The sequence below is a fragment of the Myxocyprinus asiaticus genome, chromosome 10 (assembly GCF_019703515.2).
Source record: "Myxocyprinus asiaticus isolate MX2 ecotype Aquarium Trade chromosome 10, UBuf_Myxa_2, whole genome shotgun sequence".
NCBI classification, from domain to species: domain Eukaryota; kingdom Metazoa; phylum Chordata; class Actinopteri; order Cypriniformes; family Catostomidae; genus Myxocyprinus; species Myxocyprinus asiaticus.
In genome coordinates, this window is record NC_059353.1 from 30,399,345 (window position 1) to 30,424,173 (window position 24,829).

Below are 24,829 nucleotides of genomic sequence, written 5' to 3' on the forward strand. Positions count from 1 at the left end.
AACAGATAATGTGACTATACAGTATAAACACATGATTATATAATAGCTAAGATTTAGCAATTTATTGAATGAACAAACAAAAGCTATAGAAATATTCCACTTTTAATCTTAAACTCATCATTATTTTAGTGGACTACTATAGCCGCTACACTAAACTCAATATTTCACTCATCCTCCAATCCTTAAGAAATAGCTGTTCCAAGCTTCCAATCTGGAATCTTATAACTGTCCAATTACAGTATATCCCTAACAGTGCAGCCCAACTTCAAATGAGAATGTAGTGACTAAGCAATGAACAGGAAAGGCTAGACATCTTGTACCACAGTAAGGGTGTAGCTGTCCTCACTAGACAGTGATTTTGGAAAATCAAACAAAATCTCAGTGTCTACCCTGAAAAAACTGCACCTTTATACAGACACATGTTCATCCATACTGTAGCAATCTCTCCCTCTATCTGTCTCTCTTCCTCCCTCCCCTGCTCTCTGGCTCCACCCTGCTGTGGATAAAAGGTGGCCATCTCCAGGCTGTTTCTTGTTTAAGTCTAGTTTGCATCGTTCAGTTGGTGAAGGTGTGTGTGTGTGTGTGTGTGTGTGTGAGTAAGGAACTTTCTGTGTGTGAGCTTGAGAATCCTGGAGACTATCCCCTCCCACAGCCACTCAAAGGAAAGGTAAGCAGAATAAACTCAAATTCATTCATCATTTCATTAGTCTATCAGTGTATTCTGTGATTCACTCTATAGTTTGCAAAACTGTTGTAAAAGTGATGATCAAGGCAAGTAATGAGAAATGAGGAAATTGTTGGGCCTTCACTTAAATTGAGTAAATTTACACAATGAAATAGCCTTTCCTAGTTATTATTAGAGTGCTTCTGCTAAGTGTCATACTGTATCAGTGTTTGAAAGAGTTAGTCTGCATTTAAAATCAAAATGTTACTTTATTAGAAACCACCCAACTGCATTCATTGTAACATGCATGTGAAGATGTGAATTTGCATATGATTTCAGGATGCAAAACAAATTAAGCTTATGAATTTAATGAAGAAAATGTAATGTGAATGATGTAAAAAGAAGCTGCCTTTTAGTTTGTTTTATGCTTTTTTGGTGATTTATACCAGCGATTCCCAACCTGGGGTATGTGCACCCCAGGGACTCCCATAGACAATTTTACTTTGTTAAACTTATAAAACAGAAACAATAGAGTAATATAACTAATTGCTATGAATCTATTGATTTTTCTGTTCACAAAAATGTGTGTAATATGTGCAAGTTTTTTTAATTTTGTGTTGATTTTATACCTGTAGCAGAATATATGTGCTACTATGTGAATCTGGTTTTCACCCAGTATTGGTTGTCTTTTTGTTTAAAGGTAACTTTAATAATTTAACTGATGATAGGATAATCAGTGTAATATGAGTTAATAGGAAAACATATCTGGCTTATGTTGATGAAGGGGTACAGTACTTGAGCCTTACTGATAGGGTTGTGGGTAGGGCTGTCACAATCATGAAATTTGGCTGACAATTCATTGTCAAACAAAAAATTGCAATTATGACAATTAATTGTCTGTTTTAGGGCTTTCATTGTCTTACAAATTGTCATACTTGGTGTGCTTCATACACCTTAAAAAGTCATTTATTCATATTTAACTTGGAGCACATTATAAAAAGGGATATATAATTTCCTTTAAAAACTTGTGTGAAATGAAAAAGAAAATTTTAAATATCAAAATATTTCCAAATACTTTAAATATGTCTTTCTTTTTTGGAAACTTTAGTCTTGGTCCAGTTTACACTGTAGTTTTTGGTACATTATATTATATTACTTTTTACACGTTATTTTAAGGCTCTCTCATTAAACCCATGAGCCCTTAATTCACATTAAGTGAGACGTTTGAGATTCTGTGTATTTGAATATTTTTCTTCAGTAAGCAGGCGTCTCCTCCTCTGTGTCACTGCATGTCATAAATACTGCGCGTATGAACCCGCAATGACCAAGAACATTTGCTTTCACTATCAAAATCTTGTTTATTTTTCGCTGTAGTTTGGTGTGAACCAACGCTGACGGCGCATGCATCAGCGCTTCAGAATCGGTTTATCTTCAAGTGCTCTTCAGGAGCTGCTCTCAGTGCGGTCTGCAATGTGACTAGACGGTGGGTCGGAGTTCAATTGAATGAGATACTCAAACCGTTCATTGCATCTATATATTAGCTTACAATTCCCTTATTTGGACAGTAAAATGTGATTGGAATTTGAAGTGCATGATCAAACGATTATTTAATAATTACTACAGGCCTAGCTGTGGGGTTATATGACAAATAAGGCTGAGAAGCATTGGTATATACAGTGTCAGAAGTGTGTTAGAAGCAAGTAGTTAGTGTAGCAGCATTGTGCTGTTGGGGAAATTATGCTCACATACAGATATTATTTTTGTATTATACAATACACATATTTTACGTCCATATTTTATACTCTGACCAATTTTAATACAGAAATACTGAGCTTTACATCATGTTAGCGTAGCTTTAACAATTTTGAAGGGCACTGTCCAGAACAATTTGTTAGCTCCCCATTCTAGTGAAAGCCACACAGGGTCTTTGCAAGTATGTGTGATTGTGATAGTGTTTCTACAGAGCACTGTTAGTTTAACTCTCAGCTGTAAGAGGAAGACAAAGCAAACAACCATTAGTGGCGCAATGGGATGTAGAAGGCAACTCTGTCATTGTCTGAATATTCATATTCAGAAATATATATATATATTTTTTGTTGCTGTATGCAAAATCATAAACACCATACAGTTCTGTTGTTGAGACTTTTGAATATTTGAGCCAGGCCAATTAATCAGCCAATTTTTACAGTGGGGTTCAAAAGTCTGATTTACAGATTATACGAATTATATTATCAGCATAATAATTTGAGTGGAAAATTCAACAATAATTAAATTAACATTAATTTAAGTATTTCCCTCTTTTGCCTTAACCTTTAACCTGAGACCCAGCCATTCATTTTTGTCCTCTCTAGAGGATATTTTGGTTTATATATATATATATATATTATATGGAGACCATACATGCCACAGTTGTACATCTTAGGGTCGCTGTCATAAAGTGGAATACCTGGGCTGTTCAGAGTTACCAAATGTTTAGGGGTTTGGCCTCGACAACTTCCTCTGCTTGGTCTTTAAATATGTCACAGTTCAGCAGATTTTATGGAAAGTATTTCTCTTTACTTATAATTCATGTTTGATGGATTATAAAATTTTTTGCAAATAAACACCTCAAGAAACATTTGGTGAGTTTTCAAAGCAGGATACAATTTTCTTTGAAAGAAAGACATTGATTTCTTCAATGTCCTCTGTAAGGAACATCAGGACTTAGTTCATGTGCTTTCACTTATTGGGTGACACATGACACTGCAGGTGAATAGGGTAAAACAAAAAATATCACTATATTTCTGTGAAATATGAAGCACTTCCGAGTGAAGTTCTAGAGTGAAGTCAAACACTCATAATTAAACATTGCTGAAATGCTGGTACTGCTAATTCATTTGTATCAAGGTGAATAATTAAAATTTGGCTGACATTAAAATATTTTTTTTTTTTTTTTTTTTTAAAAAGACAAAATATAAACATCTTATATATACACATTTGTTTTTGTTTTGTTTTTGTTGTTTTTATATATAATTTTCATTCAAGCGGTGTTGCAGAGTGTGTTAAAGAAGAAAATTAGCTCAAAACCTAAAAACTGGAAAAAACATTCCTTTATTTAGGATAGGAATTTAGTTCCTGATGATTTGTACAGAGGACATAAAATATATATATATATATATATATATATATATATATATATATATATATATATATATATATATATATATTGTGATATGTTTTTTATGCACCAGATGTAAATTAATTTACATTACATTAATATTTATGTAAAAAATAATAATAATAATTTGAACTGCAAAAACAAAAATTTGCTGGGTCTCAGGAGGTTAATGACATAATTCTCTCAAGCTGGCATAGACTCCAACAACATTTGAGAATGTTCAATAGAGGCAAGGAAATCTGAACCTTTGTCACAATATCACAAGTGCTAGATCCTGAATATACTGTATTCATTCATCATATACGTATACATAAATATACTGTATACATCATAACATTTCTTTATTAGCATCAGCCATTCAAAAACCAATAATAGTCGACCACTAGTTGAAAGTGGTGCCTTTGGTCGTTTGATGTATAGTATTCGGCACCCTTGTTCTTTCTCTCTCCTGTCAGAAAATGTCAGAGGCAGGACCTAAACGCAGAGTTGAAAATAAACAGGGAATTTATTAATACAATTTAAATAAAAAACAAACTAAAACTCCTACAAGGGGGAAAAAACATACATAAACTACCCCTTAGGGGGAAAATGTATCCAGGTTGGGGCAGAGGGTAGCGGAGAATAACAGGACCGACTGGACTGGAAACAGAAACAGGGAATAACAAGAACACGAACCAAGACACCGACCAACAGACCGACTGGAAACATATAAGCACACAAGACTGGAAACAAGATGAACTGGCACCGTACAGCAAACACGAGGAGACAAAAATAAGGAGAGAAATCAACAGGTTAACAAGAGAGGGCAGGTGTGACTAATAAACTAATAATAGGCAAACAAGGAGGCGGGGTATGATGTAAGACAGAGAGACACGAGACGATACAGAAACAAAACAAATCCACGTGCTCTCACAAGACAACATAATACCCGACACCTTAGAGCGAAGTGACAGAACCTCAGCACAACATGAAAACAGCTCACGACCCGTGTTCGCGAGAGACAAACTACTGACGCGAGTGCATGCTGCCAAGATGACGTAAGCGCGATGCGCCCACGTCAAGACAGACATGGAGCAAGATCCTGACACAGACCAAAAACCGAACCAGACAGGAAGTCTGGATCCAGACACTGTGCTCTCAACATGAAACAAGACAGACTGAAGAGCATCACTGTCCTGTCACTCTGTCAGTGTGGGGTTTTGTCTGACAGGACCGTGGCATCATCGTCCCATGTCTGTCTTGTGTCTTTGTGTGAGTGCACAGTTTCGGTTGTATTCCCTGCCATGCGCTCACACAAAGACAGACACCGAAAAACAAGACAGTCATGGGACGATGATGCCACGGTCCTGTCAGACAAAACCCCAGACTGACAGAGTGACAGGACAGTGACACTCTCCCACAGACATTCTTCCGCTTTCTTAATCTCACTCCCTCTCTCCTTAGACATGCACACTGAGGCTAGCAGGCCCTTGCTGTGTTTCTGCTGTTAAAATGCTTCTAAGTGACCCAACAGATGCGCAGAGAGAATGAGCACCTTGTTGTACTTCAAAATGGCCTGTCTGTTTCACAGCTGGGCAGCTATGTATCCCAATGCACTATGATCATCTTCAACAACATACAAATCATACAAAGCCACATTCTCTTGAATTGCATGGATTCTTTGAGCATCCTCTAATTGGTCTGGTACAACACAAGAACAAGAGATTTTACAGGTGGCCCAGAATTCATTTTCTCCCAAGATACTGAATGACCAAACCAGTTAATTGCAAATGGACATTTTTCAGACATCCTAAACTATTAACTGTGATTTTTTAAATTTTTATTTTATTTAAACCCTTCAACTCTGGTGCATTTTTGGGCTGCTGCCTGCAGTTTTTCACACTCAAATTTAAAAGCGCACTATTCACACATACTGTGGACTAATTGCAAAAAAGTTGTCTCACTTTTTCCGAACACCTTCCAAATAAAAAAAGAGACTCCAATTATTCATTAAAAAAACATTGTATATGTTTACAATTTTATGATGAAAAAAAAAATCTCAGCCAGTAGACTAGAAGCTCAATCTAGGGGGTCATTAGAAATGAGATTCTCCCCTTTGCGATGATATTAAACATTTTATCACCAATAGTTGATTGCATATTTTTCAGATGATTTGTTTAGCATGCTTTTCCTGCTGAACTGCATATTTTGTTCTGGACATCTTATATTTAACATTGGATTATTCACACATGCAAGCTCACAAACAAGTAAAAAATGGCTCATTTTTTAGAAAGCAGATATAAAGTTTTTGGCTACTTGGGGCTTACTGTTGCCTTGATCGGTGCGTAAAAGAGTGATTTGTATTTGATTTCTTACAGAAATAATATTTCATTGTATGATTTTTTTAAAAATCTTTTAAACTGTGGTATTAGGGCAACTAAATAAAGATGGTAATTTTGATGGTATTCTATGAAAAGTTAAGATTCTAAGCTTTCAAATGATCCCCCATATGCCTGACTTATGTATCCAAGGACTGTAACGTTTTAAGCATAAACTTATTTCACGATATAGTGCCCCGAGCTGATCCGAAGAGTTTAAGGGGTTTGAAATGTCTTTGCCTCAATATAATCCACTATTTCTATTAGAGTAACATCTAAATGAACCTGCTGCTAAAAGCTTTAAAGGGTTTTCTTTAACAACTCTCAGTAAAAACAGTCAATAAGTATTTTGCTCTATTGCCATTAATGTGAGTTGCAAATAACCTAACTACCATGAACATTATAACTCTTCATTAAAAGGTAAATTACAAGCCAGATCGCAATTACAAACAACAAACTTTAAATGTGGCCAGTTGATCCAATTAGATTTCTTTAGTTATTTGCAGTATCATAATGGAATAAATAGGCTTACTGCATTTTGGCCTCTTAAAGTCCTTCCATTGTGTGCTCCAAGGATCACCCCACTATCTCCTTTTCTTCCCTTAGAGAGCCAGAATGAAGGTTTTGTCATTGCTGATTTATGTGTTTCTTTGTGGACCCCTTGCTCTGTAAAGATGGGAGAGAAGAAGTGTGAGAGACACAATAGAATGAAAGACAGAAGGGAAGAATGAGGAAATAGATGGACAAGAGTATGGCAGGGATTTCTGTAAACCGTGGTCAGCTGTGTCTTAATGGGATACTGTGTATGTGTGCATGTTAAACTTGACTTATTTGTTATGTTGTTTATTTTATAAGGTGCGATTAGTTACGGCAATATTTGAGATTCCAGAAGAGCTCTCACAAACAGCACATAAGAAGTTTTTACTAGGGTCAGATGTCACATTTAAGAGTGGGCTAAATTTAGTCACTTGAGAAAGTCATGTCATCTAATCTTGTTTGAGTGAAATGTTTGAAGAAGGCTTGAGCAGAATGCCCAATAATGGAACGTGATGTTAATAATGCAATTGATTAGGGCTGCACTGACAAGTTTAGTTGCACATAGAGTGCAGTAATTTTTGTTTTTAGTATTTTGTAATGGATAAAATTGTATTTGTTTGTAATACCAGCCGTCAGGGGTGGACTGGGAAGAGAAATCGGCCCTGGATTTTAAATACATGCATTTAAATTACATGCATATCATTTATGTCTTGTGGCTATACTTTTGAATGGTGAGTATTTTAATGTTCAAAAACTGGCCCCAAATTTACTTCCATTGTAAGTGCCTCACTGGGACCAAGATTTTTGCTTTTTTAAAAGGAATGGAGGGATGAGTAAAAATAATGGGATTGTTTGGGTAACATTGCTCAAGGCCCAGACATTAAAGTTGACCCATCTCAGTTATAGTTCACAAAGAATTCCACAGCCACTAATTCCACTAATCTTCCCAATCACAGTCACATCTCTAAGGACTGAAAATTGGGATTCATGGAATGACAGATTCAGACACCTAGTGTGTGTGAATGGGTAACTACTCCGGCTTGAATGTTGTGACCTTTCTAAAAATACTGAGTGAGTGTTAAGGACTGGGAGAGCATGTGAGAGTGAAAGAGAGAAAAGAGGCCAACTGATAAGGTAAAAAGGTCAGAGTGTTTTACTGACTGCAGTTGTAGACTTTATTCTCTTTCATCAACTGAGCTTACATTCCACTCTCTATTTTTTCTCTTTTGCTCTCTCTCTCTCTGACGTGGGAATGTGCATTATAATTGGCATGAGCATGTTCACAGGAATAACATTCCTCAACTCAATATCACATCCTTGCAGACCTGAACTAGAAATACTTTATCATAAAATCCCATGTTAGCAGTCACATGCACAAACACACATATGTCTGAGAATGTATGTATATGTATTATTTGTAAGTTGTGTGTGCTGTGAATGATTATGAAGCTCTTAACCATGTAACATAACATTGTCATATCTTCTGATATCAAACATTCCATGGTACTGTAAATGTTTTTAAAGACTTGCTCATGTTGTTATCAACTGACAGATAGACATGCAGACAGACAGGCAGACAGATAAACAGATAGATAGATAGATAGATAGATAGATATTGATCACATGCAGTCATTTGGCATTTGTGAGCACATTCTGATTGGTCTTTAGCCTGAAACTATATTTCTACATCTCAAAGTGTGGAAACCTAGAGTGCCTATGGCATATCTGTGTGAAAATCACCATCAGTCTGAGAAAAGGCTAAAGGTCAACAGCGTTACATCCCATCATCTTCATCTTCAGATTCCAACATCTTTGTCTTATTCATGTAAAAGTTGGTATTGATCTTCATTAAAAAATGAAAGTATCAAAATACTGTATTCTGTAACTTTTTGGTAATTTAGAAAGGATTTGGACCTTTCAAAGTAAAAAAACAAAACAAAAAAAAAAAAAACATGAAATACAATCACACAAATGTACACATACATGAACACACACTGTTTACTGCCTGTGATTCCAACATATCCCTGCAGTGTCAAAGGTAAGTTGCTGTAAAGTTGTTCCAGATACTAACAATAGCAGACATTCTTAGAAGTGAGACATTCCCTAAATACAAAGTACCTTTAAGACAAGTCAGCCTACTTGGCAGCCATCTTGGCAACGCCCCTGGGAAATCTCCAAAACTGTTGGAAAAAACTTAACGTTATAATAATATTTCGAAACACCCCAAAAATCTAACAAAAATGGTATTATAAATGTTGTTTCTTTAGCTGAAATCAGGCTGTATAACTTAAACATTGGCCCTCCATTCCTACAGCTGCCAATTTTAACATTGTGATTTCCCCCATTAATTTTTCTACAAGTCGCCATTCTCCTAATCCTTGCAGTCTCTGCAAAATATCTCTGTCCAGTCCACCTGATGTATACATACGTAGTTAACGCAAACAATACATATACATAAATGCATACAGGATAGGCAAACATATATTCACATACTTACCAACTCTTTTTAAATGAAAAATTTTGTTTCTGGAGTTTAATCATGACTAGGCAAACTATTGTGTTTATTTAAATACAATGAATATGTAACCAGTCCTGCTCGACTCACTGCGAGCAGGATTCAAACCAGGGTCTCCAGCATGGGAGGCGGATGCACTAATGAGAAGGCTAAAGGCTACAACCTTGTCAGTCACTAGTGTGCATCTTGAGGCCAAGGGAGTGAGGTTTACACACTGCACAGGTCTGCCAGCTGGCTACCATTACAAATACACTGAAAAACTAGCCTCACAGTGACTACATTTACATGGACACCAGAAAGCGGCTTATTACAAGAAAGTGGCGTTCCCATTTACATGCATTGTATAAGTGGCATACTCTTTAATACCGTATACACCAGTAAGCAGCTTTCTCCACAAAAACATAATTTCCCTGCGCACATGTGTAAATAAAAAACAAGGCATCTGAGGAAGACTTCGCTATTTTATTCTCCGTTGCTTCGCTTTATTTCCAGATGTTCCAGAGTTGTTGCTGTGTTTGTTTCCTTAACTTTCCATTGCGACCTGCAGCCGAAATACGCTGCAATAGTGAGGTTTCCCTCACACGTAAAACTAAAAACAAAAAAAGCACATATATACGTGAACATGAGGGACAATTGATATTTTATAAGCAGTATTTGCTAAGTGTAAATAGCAAAAAAAAAAAAAAAGCATCTTCGCACTAAGTGCAATTAGTGTTAGATGCTATTTACACCCTGGTACAAATAGTGGCAGATACTATTTGCACTTCTAATTAAATACTAACATACAGTATCACTGCAGTGTGTTTATTGTGTTTATTTAGAGTCCCACAGCCACCCTACTCCAACCCGTACCCCAAACCTTACCTTACAAAACTGTACCATCATTTTACTACAGTAATCATAGTAAATCATAGTAACCACAATATTAAACATGGTTACTATATAAACACCATATTACTGTAGTAACACCATGGTTAATTGCATTACTACATTATTACTATAGTAAAACTATGGTTAATTTTACCCGGATCAAACCTTTCTCTCAACTCCCCGACCGTCACTGGACTAAATCACTGTGAGGAAATCTTTATATCCTTTTTTAAACATTATTATAAGTGGTATTAAAGGAAATAATAAGAGTGGAAACAGAAAGCAGTTTGTCTTAAATTTCTGTGTTTCCATCAGACTATTTGAGTGCAAATAGCTGCGCTGTGTGGCAGGTGTTATTTACACCCAGTGCAAATAGTCACTCCGTATTTTATATTGGTGTGTATAAATGGGTATAGTTTATAATGTATGTACTTTTCCACTGTACTCCAAAAATTTTTTTCATTCTTTCCGCTGTGTTGACTTGTTGTGGGGCTCCATTTACAACCCCAATTCCGAAAAAGTTGGGACAGTATGAAAAATGCTAATAAAAACAAAAAGGGATGATTTGTAAATTATATTCACCCTTTTCTATATTGAAAGCACTACAACTACACATTATATGATATTTAATTGTTTTTTGAAAATGTACAGTAATTTCAAATCAGATGATTGCAACACGCTCCAAAAACTTTGGGTCAGTCGAGTGTTTACCACTGTTTAACATCACCATTTCTTCTAATAACACTTATTAAGCATTTATGCACTGAAGACACAAGTTTGTTAAGTTTAGAAAGTGGAACTTTCCCACATTCATCCATTATGTAAGTCTTTAGCTGCATAATTGTTCGGGGTCTTCACTGCCATATGGTGTGCTTCATAATGTGCCACACATTCTCAATTGGAGATGGTCAGGACTGCAGGCAGGCCAATCTAGCACCCACACTCTCTGCTTCACAGCCATGCACTTGTAATCCAGGTAGTATGTGGTTTGAAGTTGTCCTGCTGGAAAATGCAGTGATGTCCCTGGAAAAGACGGTGCTGTATGGCAGTATATGTTGCTCCAAAGTTTTTACATATCTGTCTGCATTCATGGTGTTCTCACAGATGTGCAAGTTACCCATGCCATGGGCACTGACACACCCCTGATCCATACATACACTGGCTTTTGGACCTGATGCTGATAACAGTTGGATGGCCCTTTTCCTCTTTGGCCCGGATAACACAACAGCTTTGTTTTTCAAAAGCTTTTTGAAATGTGGACTCTTCAGACCAAAAAAACACAATTCCACTATTCTACTTTACATCTAAGATGAGACCAAGCCCAGATAAGTTGGCAGAGCTTCTGGACAGTGTTGATGTAGGGCTTCTGCTTTTCATAGTAAAGTCTTAACTTGCATCTGTGGATGCAGCGGCGAGTGGTGTTGACTAACAAAGGTTTACTAAAGTTATCCCAAGCCCATGTTCATGATATCCATTACAGATGAATTATGTTTTTTAAGTCAGTGACATCTGAGGGATCGGAGATCACGCATATTCAGAAGTGGTTTTCATTTTGCCCTATACGCACCGAGATTTGACAATATTCCTTGAATCTTTTAACAATATTGTGCACTGTAGAAGGTGAAATGCCCAAAATCCTTCCAATTTGTCTTTGGGGAACATTGTTCTCAAAGTGCTGGATTGTTTACTGAAGAATCTGTAGGTAAATTGACAAGTCTCGAATGATCATTGCTTTTGAAGGACTAGGCTGTTTTTGGAGGCTCCTTATATACTATGACATGATTGCCTCACATGTTTAACATCTCTGATTTCACATCACCTTGTTATTTTAACTTGTCAAATTTGTATTAGTCTTAAATTGCCCGTCTCAACTTTTTTGGAGCGTGTTGCAATCATCTGATTTGAAATTACTGTACATTTTCAAAAAACAAGGAAATTCACAAGGAAAACCTTCATATAATGTTTAGTTGTAGTGTTTTCAGTGTAGCAAAGGGTGAATATAATTTACAAATCACTCCTTTTTGTTTTTATTAGCATTTTTCATACTGTCCCAACTTTTTCAGAATTGGGGTTGTATGACATTAGTTATCCAGTCTGTTTACACACATGTGCACTCTTTAAAAACCTGTAAGAGCCCTTCTTATGCATTTACATGTCCACTAAGTTGCGTTCTCCGGGAGAAACCTGGGTGTGTTAAAAAGCATTCTCTTAATCCCTTGAGTGGCATGAGGAAAATGGCATTCTTGTTTACATGAAGTTTCAGAATGCCGCTTTCTGCAGAAAAACCTGAAATGTACACATGGTCAGTCTTGGGAAACAGAATTCATAAAATATACAACAGACAGGGCTTCATCTACTGTAAATAGTGTGATTGACATTAATGGACAACTCTGTTTAACCAAAACTGCTGCAAGTATTTTTCCAAGATTTGATGCACTCTGCTTCCTGCCCTTTGACTTTTAATATATATTATAAAATAAATGCCGTGGTTCTCTAGATTTTTTTCTAGTTATCTACTAAAAAGTGGCTTACATTTAAAGATCAAGGTTTTATTAGAGTTTATATAGTTTTATAGGGTAAATATTTTTTGTTGTTAAACAAAAACTTGATTATGAAAGATACTTGAGCTTGATACAATCATTCTATCTGAAATGCTTTCATATGGGTGACTGACAGCACCGGGAGATTTTGGTTGGAAGAATACAAAATTAATTATTAAGCATATAATTCTACCCAGCAACACATCTTCATTGCCCTGCTATCTTAGTTGTGCCTGCTGAATTTCTGTGATTGGATGTTTCACCCAGCTGTTCTTATGTTGCTGAATTTAAACCAAACTCTTTCTAATAAACAAATGAAAACAAATTAAATAAACAAATAACAAAGATGACATCCTATGGTCAGATTTATACCTCAGTGCACTCAGGCTCTATTGGACACTTTGGTAGAGTTTTGGTGGTGTAATGTAACATTGTAGACATTTTTAATATTATTATTGTTTGAAAATCTATTTATTTTTTGGTTGTTTTTATTTAATATCAGACAGCAGAGTGTACTTTAGTAAACATAATTAGTTGAAATGATTAATCATTTAGATGATAAAGATGATTTTTTTTATTTATTAATTACTTAATTAAATAACTGATTGTCTGAACAATGTTTTTGACCCCTAAATTGATTGATTTTTTACAGGACATGGCCATGGCTGCTTTCCTGATAGCTTTAGTGCAAATGGCTCTGTTGCCATCAGCTTTTGGAGGTGCATATTATGGGCACAAGCCACATCCTCAGCAACACAAACCTATACCACAGATGACTCACCTGGGCATGGGAAAGGATATACCACACATGCCATATCCACACTACAGAAAAGACATACCTATGCACCTAAACAAAGGCAAGGATGTCAAAGGTATGAATGATTTTTGATCTTAGAACATCTGGGTCCTGTTTCTTTGTTTACCTGTTTCTGACCCTGCTTTTCCTTTGCAAAGGTGAGACCATTCCCCAAGGTGAACAGAGTACTCCAGGGGAAATTGGACCTCAAGGGCCCCCTGGCCCACCTGGACCCCAAGGACCTCCTGGGCCAAAAGGTATTGGTATGCAAGGCCCTCCTGGAAAGCCAGGGCCTTCTGGTCCTTCAGGATTTCCTGGAGTTGGTAAACCAGGAATGCCAGGTATGCCAGGAAAGCCAGGAGGTATTGGGCAGCCTGGGCAGCAAGGTGGACAGGGACCCAGAGGTGCAGAGGGACAACCAGGCTTGACTGGGCCACCTGGCCTCCCTGGACCCCCAGGCCTGCCTGGAATAGGAAAGTCTGGTGTGCAAGGATTACCTGGACAGCCAGGAGGTAAAGGAGAGTCAGGACATAAAGGTTTACCTGGTCTACCAGGGTTACCTGGTCCTAAAGGAGACAGGGGAATAGGACAACCAGGCCCACTAGGGCCCAAAGGGCCAACTGGACCACCAGGACTCCCAGGGCAGGCAGGATTACCTGGATTAGGTAAAACTGGTCTTCCTGGTGTGTCGGGTCCACCTGGTTTGCCAGGAAAAGCAGGACATCCTGGGGAGCCAGGTCCAGAGGGTCCACCTGGTGAACAGGGGCCACAAGGGCAACAAGGGTCCCCTGGTATTGGAAATCCAGGACAAAATGGATCCCCAGGCCAGCCAGGTGTGCCTGGTCACAAAGGATTAACAGGACCACCAGGGTTACCCGGAACACCTGGATTACCTGGATTTGGCAAACCTGGATACCCTGGCCAAAAGGGTGACAAAGGGATTGGAGGACCACACGGTGTTCCGGGACCAAAAGGAGACAAAGGTTATGGTGGTCAACCTGGCATGATGGGTCCACCAGGTCCAACTGGTCCATCAGGCCCTCCAGGACCAGTTGGGCCCCCAGGTGAAATTGGCAACCCAGGACTAAAAGGAGAAGGAGGTGCAGAAGGAGCCAAGGGAGATCCAGGACCTATGGGGCAACCAGGTCCTCCAGGTTTTTCTGGCCAACCAGGCCTCCAAGGTGAGGATGGAGAATCTGGGCCTAGAGGGCTACCTGGACCTATTGGTCCCAAAGGAGAAGGAGGACAAAAAGGTCTACCTGGTCCTCCTGGTCAAACTGCCCTACCTGGTCCGAAAGGAGAACCTGGTAAGTCTGGCCTCGAAGGGCCTCAAGGTCCTAAAGGAATTCCAGGACTTGCAGGGCCAGGAGGACCAATTGGACCTCCAGGACCCGCTGGGCCAAAAGGAGAAGTTGGTCCACCAGGTCAAGCTGGTCCACCTGGTGAAGGCAACTCTGGTGTCCCTGGTCCTCTTGGTCCTCCAGGTCCACCTGGCCCAAATGGCCCCCCAGGTCAACCAGGAACTCCAGGTCTTCCAGGACCTCCTGGACCCCCAGGTCCACCCCTTTCCCCTGATCTGATGGGTGTTCTTCCTGAGATGGGCCCAGCCCTGGATGGTATGAAAACTGGTGGGTACAAGAAAGGGAAGTATGCAGGTGGAGGTGATATGATGGGTGCCAGTGGTTTGGAGATGCCTGCTTTTACTGCCCAACTGACCACACCATTCCCTCCAGTTGGCACACCAATAGTGTTTGACAAACTGCTGTATAATGGGCGTCAGAATTACAACCCTCAGACAGGTGTGTTCACCTGTGACCTCCCAGGAATCTACTACTTCGCCTATCATGTGCACTGCAAGGGTGCCAATGTCTGGGTGGGGCTCCACAGGAATGGGGAGCCAGTCATGTATACATATGATGAGTACAAGAAGGGAAACCTGGATCAAGCATCCGGGAGTGCTGTAATTCCATTACAACCAGGAGACACAGTTTACTTACAATTACCATCTGACCAGGCAGCTGGATTTTATGCAGGACAGTATGTCCACTCCTCCTTCTCTGGCTTTTTACTATACCCAATGTAAACAGCAAGAATAAATGAGAAGTAAATTGAAGGAGAAATTGTAAAGGATGGACTAGCATTGAAATGTTTGACTTTTATAAAATGTCAGTATTTTTGGTACACTCTCACAGGAAAGAAAGAAGATGACCCATAGAAACAGCTTCTTTAAATGCAACCCAACTATATTTATATACAGGCTGTACGAGTATATGAAATGGTAAATAACAGAGTTCCGTATCTATAAAGATACGACTACCTGCACAAAGATGTGTAAAACAAAAATTCATTGCACCACCACATTTAAAGAGAGATTTTTGAAAAGATTGTACTTGCAATGTATTTGTTGAATTGATGGTATCCAACAGGTATACATGCTTTAAAATGTTTAAAACACTTTATTGTATGTCACTGTGACATTTAAATGATAACAAAACTAACATATATTATTTCAGAATGACATGAAAAATGGCGGTTTTAAAAAATTTTCACACATTAAATTGTTTTAAATGTTATAGGGTTTTCACACCTGTAATACTGTAACACAAGCTCTGCATGAACTGCAACCAATTTGTGATTAGAGAAAGAGTTGTGTGTGTGTGTGTGTGTGTGTGTGTGTGTGTGTGTGTGTGTGTGTGTGTGTGTGTGTGTACATGTTTGTGTGCTCAATCTGTAATACTCTGTTATTTAATTGTTTTATAGTAGATTGTCTTTCTCTCCCACCCCCGAAATTATTACAGTTTTAAACTCATTTATTCGAAAACCACTTCTGTTTCTAGAATGACCAATCATCATAATGATTATTCATTAAATAAAAAACAAAAATAAATGAATATTTTTGCTTAGTTTAACATAGTCTCACTCACACATTTAAATCTCAGTCATGAGCTGAATTCAGTGGCTAGCTTTTCACTTGAAAATGTACCTTTATATTTCATAGCTGTTGTTTGACTACTAATTGTCTTGCAGGCAAATCTCTGTTTTAGATATGTTTGTCACTTTTACAGCAACAGTACTAAACTTGTAAAATACAATGAAAAAATATGTTATGAGACTATCTTTTTTATTTCCCTTTATTTTTTGTGTCTTTTTCTGTGATTTTTTTTTTTTTTTTTAAATAAAGCTGGTTTACATCCAAACTCATATGTTAAATTCTTGCATTAAATATTCTAAGTACATGAAATAACAGCATATTTATAAATATATATATATATATATATATATATATATATATATATATATATATATATATATATATATATATATATATATATATATAAAATCACCTAATTATGATTACATCGAGTGTCATGTAACATGACCAAAATAATAAGGTAAAATATACTTAAAACCCTCTTTAAAGGAATAGTTCACCCAAAAATAAAAAATTGCTGATAATTTAATCACCCTCAGGCCATCCAAGATGTATCTGAGTTTCTTTCTTCATCAAAACAGAATATAAGATTTTTAGGATTCCATTTCAGGCCTCCTCCAAACAATGCAAGTGAATGTACTCCATTTTTTGATGGTCCAAAATGCATATTTAGGGTGCATCAAAATAATCCACACGACTCCAGTCCACAAATAAAGTTCTTCTGAACCCAAACGATTGATTATTTTGAGAAACAAAACAATACTTATATACTTTTTAACTACAAATATTCGCTTCCGTACATCTCTGTGACGTGCACTCATGAGAGGGATGACGTAAGTTTGTTGGTAAGGTCACGCATCACGTGGAGGAGGAGGCAGGAAGCGCGTCACTGTTTACAATAGAAACTTGCAAAGACCACAGACCAAGCGCTGTTCACAAACCAAAACAATTTCAAAACAATATCAAATAAAATAAAAAAGTCATTTCCAAATAATAATAATAATTTAAAAAACATTACTGCAGTAAATAACCATCCTTTATTTCGGAGCAATGCCATTGCATTATCTACTTGTGCTTTTTCTTTAGCAGAACTATATAGGCTATATGATTGTCAAGAATTCAAGCTACACAAGTGTGAGAGCGTTTACTGAGATTCACAGGAATTACAGGGTTTACACAGTGAGATCAATGGTACAGGTGATATCACACAGAACAGAAGCTTCACAAACTTATTTATGCAGGCAGTGATGAGTGAATGAATTGAGTGCAGGTGCGGTGAATTAGAAATCGGGTGATGAGGAACAGAGCGCTGAGGGAGTTACAGAGCCCGAGGGAGGCGTGACAATGACAACGTTTTCACACATACCTGAGTTCGCTGGAAAAACAGCACGGGCACAGCCGATGAATTCAGATATCGACCCTTTGTTTCTTTCGATGGTCTGAAATCCTCAGGGGTAAAATGTTCACTGCACACGCTCCATTTGAGAGAATGTAGGGGTGTACTGATATCCAGGTTCAGCGCGATAAGCCAGAGCTTCAATTGCTCATGATCATGTATAAGCAATCGATGAAAAGTTAATATTTTTCCCGGTGTGCATTTTCTTTGGGGTTTCTGAAGGTTGAAGCATCCAGGTTACACACGCCAAAGGACCATTTTGAACAATACACTTACACAAATACAAATCTACAGCAAAGACAATTAAACTTTTGTGGCATCCAGTGACCTTACCAACGAGCTTACCTCATCCCTCTCATGAGCGCACATCACAGAGATGTACGGAAGCGTTAAAAAGTATATAAGTATTGTTTTGTTTCTAAAAATAATCAATCATTTGGGTTCAGAAGAACATTATTTGTCTACTGGAGTCGTGTGGATTATTTTGATGCACCCTAAATATGCATTTTGGACCGTCAAAAAATGGAGTACATTCACTTGCATTGTTTGAAGGAGGAGGCCTGAAATGAAATCCTAAAAATCTTAAATTCTGTTTTGATGAAGAAAGAAACTCAAATACATCTTGGATGGCCTGAGGGTGAGTAAATTGTCAGCAAATTTTCATTTTTGGGTGAACTATTCCTTTAACTCTACTCACCCACCGGCAGGTCCGTGGGTAGTGCCAGAAGCATGCAATGAGTCCCCATTCACAAGTTACTCATATGTGGTACCATTTAAAAGCTTATAATCTGAATTATATTCTATTTCATAGAATACCAACATTTGTAAAACTTTTGTTATTTATAAAATAACAAAATAAAATCAGTAAACCTCCTTGTCGCAAATGAGTGCCACCTAGATGTAGAAATATGAATTAATTTTTTTTTTTACACATAGCAATTAAATAGGCAAGTCATATATCAAATGAAAGCTCTTATTCTCATGAATGTGACTATACTGTTGCCCTAACAACATACTGTAGTTCGAATGATTATCAAAATAATCATGAAGTGAGATATGATCTCTGTATGACAACAAATATAACTGTCTCATGTCTGCTCCGATCACTGCTTCTGTAAGCCACAAACTTCATATCTGCTCTTACCATAGGTTGTTTTCTTCAAAATGAGCCATTTTTAACTTGTCTGTGTTGATTAAATAATCCAATGTTATATCTCAGATGTCCAGAATAAAACTGAAGTCCAGTAGAAAAAGCATGATAAACAAATCATCTGCAAAATATGTCAAACATAATAGCTGTGTCTCATTTCGAAGGCTGCGTCCTTCGCATTTGTTGGACACATAGGTCATTGAGGCTCAGTAGACGGGTGCAGAGTATATAATATGTGTAATTATAGTAATATATAATTAAAATAAAGTATTATAGACTAAAATTACACCTGTAAAATCTATTTTCTTTTCTCTCTACATAGTTATACTCACCTAAAATGTACCTCATACATTGTTCCCTTTTCTCTCAAAGCGCTTTTGCTTGTTAAAGAGTGGCGATCCAAAATATACTGGATGTTTATTGTGTGAGTGCTCAGCTGCATTAGAGCGCCACCTACATTCAGATCTGTATATTCCTAGTACTTGTTGCCATCTAGTAGAATGAAATAAGACTTTCTGTTGGTAGACACAGCAATCAGATGAGGAACAGAGCGCTGAGGGAGTTGATGATAGCTTTTGACAACTCTATAACCTGTAAATCCACTTTGCTAGCTAATTACACTTTGACATCAGCATCATAGATATCTATACAGAGCCGCCTGAACGGAAGTTCCGAGACAACATTTTCAAGATGGCTGCGCACTAGTTTCTCTGGTGCATAAGGCTAATATCAGACTTCCTTCTTGTACACACAGGGACTGTATTAAGCAGCACATAACATTTTCAAATAAATAATGTTTCTGGATATTATATGTAAAATTAAAACATCTGTCTATCTTAATTCTGTCTACACTTCATCTGCCATAAAGGGAGCAAACATTGCGCGAGATGCCGTGACTAATGTAGGTACAGCACACAGATACATTGGGTGATTTGTTCATCATATATACATTTTTGTAGAAAAGCAACATATTTTAATTACTGTCCAACTTGACAGCACTTATTTCACTCCTTCCCTGACTGCAGCGCTTACTCTTGTCTACTCTGACATCTCAATAGAGCATATTTATTCTTACTATGGCGAGGGCTTGGCTTATGAATATAACATTTTATCGAGCTGACGTACCTTGGTAACCTTCCTGTACTGTCCAGTCACCTATCCTAATTATTCAATATTCTAATTATTCATGAGTCAAGATTCCACCAGCCTGGCTTTCATTTAGCAGCCTCTGCGTTTCAGCAAAGACTCGGTGAACGTCCCAAACCTAATTAATATTAATTAGCCAAGCCTTCGCGCACTGCTCAGATGCTGAGGATGCGCAGACTGAGATGCTACGCTGTCAAATCTCATCCCGCGAAGGGGCGGAGAGATTATTTTATTGCTCTGTATTGCGCATGAGCAGCATCTATTCCATTCATTGGTAAAAACAAAAACGGCTTTGTGTTTTAACATTTCCTCCCTAATCTAGGCCGAATCACTGTCGCTTTTGGCCGCATATCATCCATCGACAGTACGGTAAGTTTTGTCTTAAAAGGCGCGTCGCATGAAATAAAACAGACTTGTCTAAAAGTCCGTCTGCCGGTCAAAACGAATGTATCATTCATCAGGAAGCCGACAGGCAAGATTTGCCGATATTTTCTTTATATAGACCAGCTCTTTGATAATCTGAGCCCAATAAGCATAGAGGCTACATGTATTTGTTTCCAATACGTTTCACGTTGCATGTCTATGTCAGAGCATATGAAATTTATAAGCGTATAATGGAGTGTGATTGTGTGTAAACTGTCCTTGTTCAAAATATTTAGATGCTGTGATATGACAGGACTATGCATTCTCTCTACTAGGCCTCAACATTAAATAATATAGTATTTACCTATGTCATATATTATGGGATCCGATATACATTACCCGCTGAATTCTTTATTTTAAGGTTTGGGAATAATTCAATTTCCATTCAAAGATTAATCAAACTGAAGGTCCTTAACTGATTAATAATCTTTTGTATGAAAAGGTCTGTAACCGTCTTAAAGGGATAGTTCACCCAAAAATAAAAATGTTCTCATTTACTCACCCTCATGCCATCCCACATGTGTTTGACTGTCTTCTGCATTAGAGAAACAAAGATTTTTAGAAGAGTATTTCAGCTCTGTTGGTCCATACAATGTGAGTGCATTGTGGCCAAAACTTTCAAGCTCCAAAAATCACATAAAAGCAACAAAAGTAATCTACATGACTCCAGTGGTTTAATATATGTCCTCTGAAGCAATGCAGTCACTTTGGGTGAGAAACAGATCAATATTTGAATCCTTTTTTTTACTATAAATCTCCACTTTCACTTTCAGAATGTGAAAGTGAAAGTGGAGATTTATAGTAAAAATAGGATTTAAATATTGATCTGTTTCTCACCCACACCTATCATATAGCTTCTAAAGATGTAATTTATCCACTGGAGTCATATGGATTACTTTTATGCTGCCTTTATATGATTTTTGGAGCTTTAAAGGTTTGGTCACCATTCAGTTGCATTGTATGGACCTACAGAGCTGAAATAATCTTCTAAAAATCTTCGTTTGTGTTCATATATATATATATATATATATATATATGTATATGTAATGAGAGATTAGAGAGAATTTTTATTTTTTTAGTGAACTATCCCTTTAAACTGCTATGTCTTGCACTGGGGTCTGTGGGTAACATTTGGTTTGATGTTAGCAGTCATCTGGATATTGGCATGGCATCACGTGCAGGCCCTAGAGCTGCAGGGACTGATGGGAGTGACTTTAAACACAGAGAGAAAGTGACATCTCCCTATCAGATGAGGTAACTGTAACCCCATGCTGTTGCAAAATGTATAACATGACAAATAATTGCATTATCTATTAGAATATGTATTTGTAATTTAAATATGTCTTGCAGTGCTTCACTGAAATCAGAGATCAAGAAACTCACCGTAGTGCATTTCTTAATATGGGTACTGGTGGCGGCTCAGGTGGTTGTAAGTCACCTCAACCTAGTGTCACATGACCTGGTGGCCTTGCCCTATCAGTGGGAGTACCCATATCTTTTGAGTCTCCTGCCCTCGTTGATTGGAGCATTCTCCATGCCAAAGAACAACATAAGCTACCTAGTGATCTCCATGATCAGTGCTGGTTTGTTCTCTGTGGCACCCTTGATTTTTGGTGCAATGGAAATGTTTCCACTGGCCCAACAGCTATACCGGCACGGGAAAGCTTACCGCTTTATCTTTGGCTTCTCGGCTGTCTCTGTGATGTATCTGCTCATGGTGGTAGCTATTCAGGTACATGCATGGCAAATCTACTACAGCAAGAAGCTCCTGGATGCCTGGTTCAACTCAACACAAGAGAAGAAGAAGAAATAAATACGTTATTGTAGGGGGACTTGAATTTACCTATAAACATAATCTCTATTGCTGTTACTCTGCAATGCATGAGAATATACATAGATTAAAATATAGACATTTGTGAGCCAACAAGCATACCTCAATGTTGACATTTTACCTTTAACATTTATTTACGTTTTGTTTGAATTATCCTTTTAACGTGATTCAGTGCTTAACCTAAAATTCAGTTACACTACAAACTGCATCAAAAACTACATGGGTAGTTTGGACATTTGACATTTCTTTGTAATGTATTTCATTAATGTATTTCATACAGATTTCATCATAAGATTTTTTTTTTTTTTTTTTTATCTAGCAAGGTATAATATAGGCATATCTGTCATTTTAGCTAACATTATTAATATACATCTAAATGTGTAACCAATTTTCAATTATTCCTGCAGATAGAGGACTCACCTGATTTGTTTAAAAATACTGAGTTGTTCTACATTTGAACATATTCTGTTTTCCTATTAAGGAAGCACTATCCCTGTTTTTCATCTTTTTTTCTTATATATCATATTAGCTACATCACTCATAATGCTATTCAAATATGTTTTGTTTGCATCCAGAAGGCATATTAAAAGTGTTTTAGATCATATTGCTTTTCTCTTCACTTTATGTGACCTTGAGGTAACTAAAAGTAATTAAAAGTAATCCAATTACATTACGTTCTTATTGTGGTAATTGGATTAAGTTACTTATTACATTTTACTAAGTAATCAGTATTTATAACGGATTACATTTAAAAAAAGAACCCTCCCAACCCTGGTTTTCAATTAGCAATGCCAATGTAAAAATGTACTATTTTGTATTTTTTTTTACTATAGCAGTATCCTTGCGATCATGATTTCAAGCTTGGTTACATTTCCTAAATTCATAAGTTCTTTAACTTATTAAAGGTGTATTCAGTAACTTTTGTCTTTGTGTCATCTTGGACTTACTGACACCTAGCGACTTGGATAATTTAAAATCAATCGTTTTTAGTTTCAGATGCCATTGTAGAACTTAAGTATTCACAGTCAGCCATGATTGCTTTAATCAATGAGTGAATGTGTCAAATAACTGGACGGTTACTGAGATTAAGCAAGTAGTATTTGGCTGGTCATGTGATCCTAACATGGCGGCCCCCATGTGCAGACCTTCTCCATGAAGAATAAAACAGCTTTTATAAGAAATGATTTGACTTAATTTTAATGTGAGTGGTCATGACTTCCTACATACATTGCAAAATTACAATTCACGTCCTTTGAAGGCTGCAGTATACCGATTGTCCTCCTTTAAACAAGCCTAGTTCAAACGAGACGGCCTTCGTAGGACAAACAGAAACAAAACTTATCATGGTTGCTATGACAGCACGCCACTCTTTAACAAGCGCAAGCTGAGAAGGGAACAAAGTCCATCTGGAAGGGAATGTATGAGGTAAATTTTAGGAGAGTTATAATGATGTAGAGAGAAAAGAAAATAGATTTTACAGGTGTACTGGGGCCGTTACACGACAATGTTTTCAACTAAAAACGGAAAACTTTTTTTTATGCGTTTTGGCTGTTCGTATACATGACAACGGCGTTTTGGGGCCTGAAAACGCAAAACGGGTTTCAAAGTGCACGTTTTTGAAAACGATGCCGTTATCGCCTCCGTGTAAACGTACAAAAACACAAATTTGTGAAAACGATGACGACATGCGCACGTGTATTACATGTTATATAAAGAATGATGGATTGATAGGCATCAATTTGAGATGTGTAATTATCAGTATGAATACTGGTGTCTGTGCAAATAACAATAATCTAAAACTATTAATTTGGAATGTTTTGTATGGAGTGTGAACATTGTACAGTAGGCAGAACCTGCTATTTGAAAATCTTGAAATTAATGTATGGATTCAGATGGGAAAAATTTATTTGTATTTTAAATGTTATTTATTTATTTACTTAATTTTATTTTATGTACCTTTACCCTGCAATTTATTCACCCACCGCTTATGTATATAGCCTATAGACAGAGATGTGATGCCATGTACAGTATTCAATGATATGCTTAGAATATGAAAATATGAGGCAGTGAAAATGCATGTTAGATCCAGTCTCAGTCAGAAGATATCCATATATCAGAGTTCTGTCTGATATCCAAAACCAGTCAACATCAACAGCTTGTTATGTTAACTTACTCTCATACCAGCCCAAGAGTCAGCAGGGTGAATACAGAAGAAGGCAGGAGACGAAGTGGTGGTAAAAATAAGCAGAGTTTATTGAATAATCATGAGAGTTCAGTCTATAGGCACACATACACACGCACACGCGCGAGACATTCAAAACCACAATGGCGGACTACAGGACTGTGTTTGTACTGCTCAAGATTTTGAGTTTACTGATGCTTCTCCAGCAAAGTGAAGATTTACTGCATCACTACTACGACTAACAATCGCCATCTTCATTGTTTGTATTCACCGCTCTGTGGAAGAATGCTTATGTGCGCAGCCGTGTAGTGTTTCTTTACAAAGTGACATCGC

The 24,829-nt window shown here is 37.3% G+C and overlaps 2 protein-coding genes across 2 annotated transcripts; both read left to right on the forward strand.

The window, feature by feature from the left end:
* The first annotated feature begins 554 nt into the window (after window positions 1–554).
* LOC127447654 (collagen alpha-1(VIII) chain-like) lies at window positions 555–16,607 on the forward strand. The gene is made up of 3 exons (XM_051709624.1): window positions 555–667; window positions 13,293–13,512; window positions 13,595–16,607. The coding sequence occupies exons 2-3, from the start codon at window positions 13,296–13,298 to the stop codon at window positions 15,517–15,519; spliced, it is 2,142 nt and encodes a 713-aa protein (XP_051565584.1). The 5' UTR covers window positions 555–667; window positions 13,293–13,295; the 3' UTR covers window positions 15,520–16,607.
* A 3,710-nt stretch (window positions 16,608–20,317) lies between these two features.
* On the forward strand, window positions 20,318–23,476 carry LOC127447664 (protein jagunal homolog 1-A). Its single transcript, XM_051709644.1, has 3 exons — window positions 20,318–20,429; window positions 21,633–21,737; window positions 21,834–23,476. Exons 2-3 carry the CDS (start codon window positions 21,649–21,651, stop codon window positions 22,294–22,296), a joined length of 552 nt encoding a protein of 183 aa, XP_051565604.1. The 5' UTR covers window positions 20,318–20,429; window positions 21,633–21,648; the 3' UTR covers window positions 22,297–23,476.
* The last annotated feature ends 1,353 nt before the right edge of the window (window positions 23,477–24,829 follow it).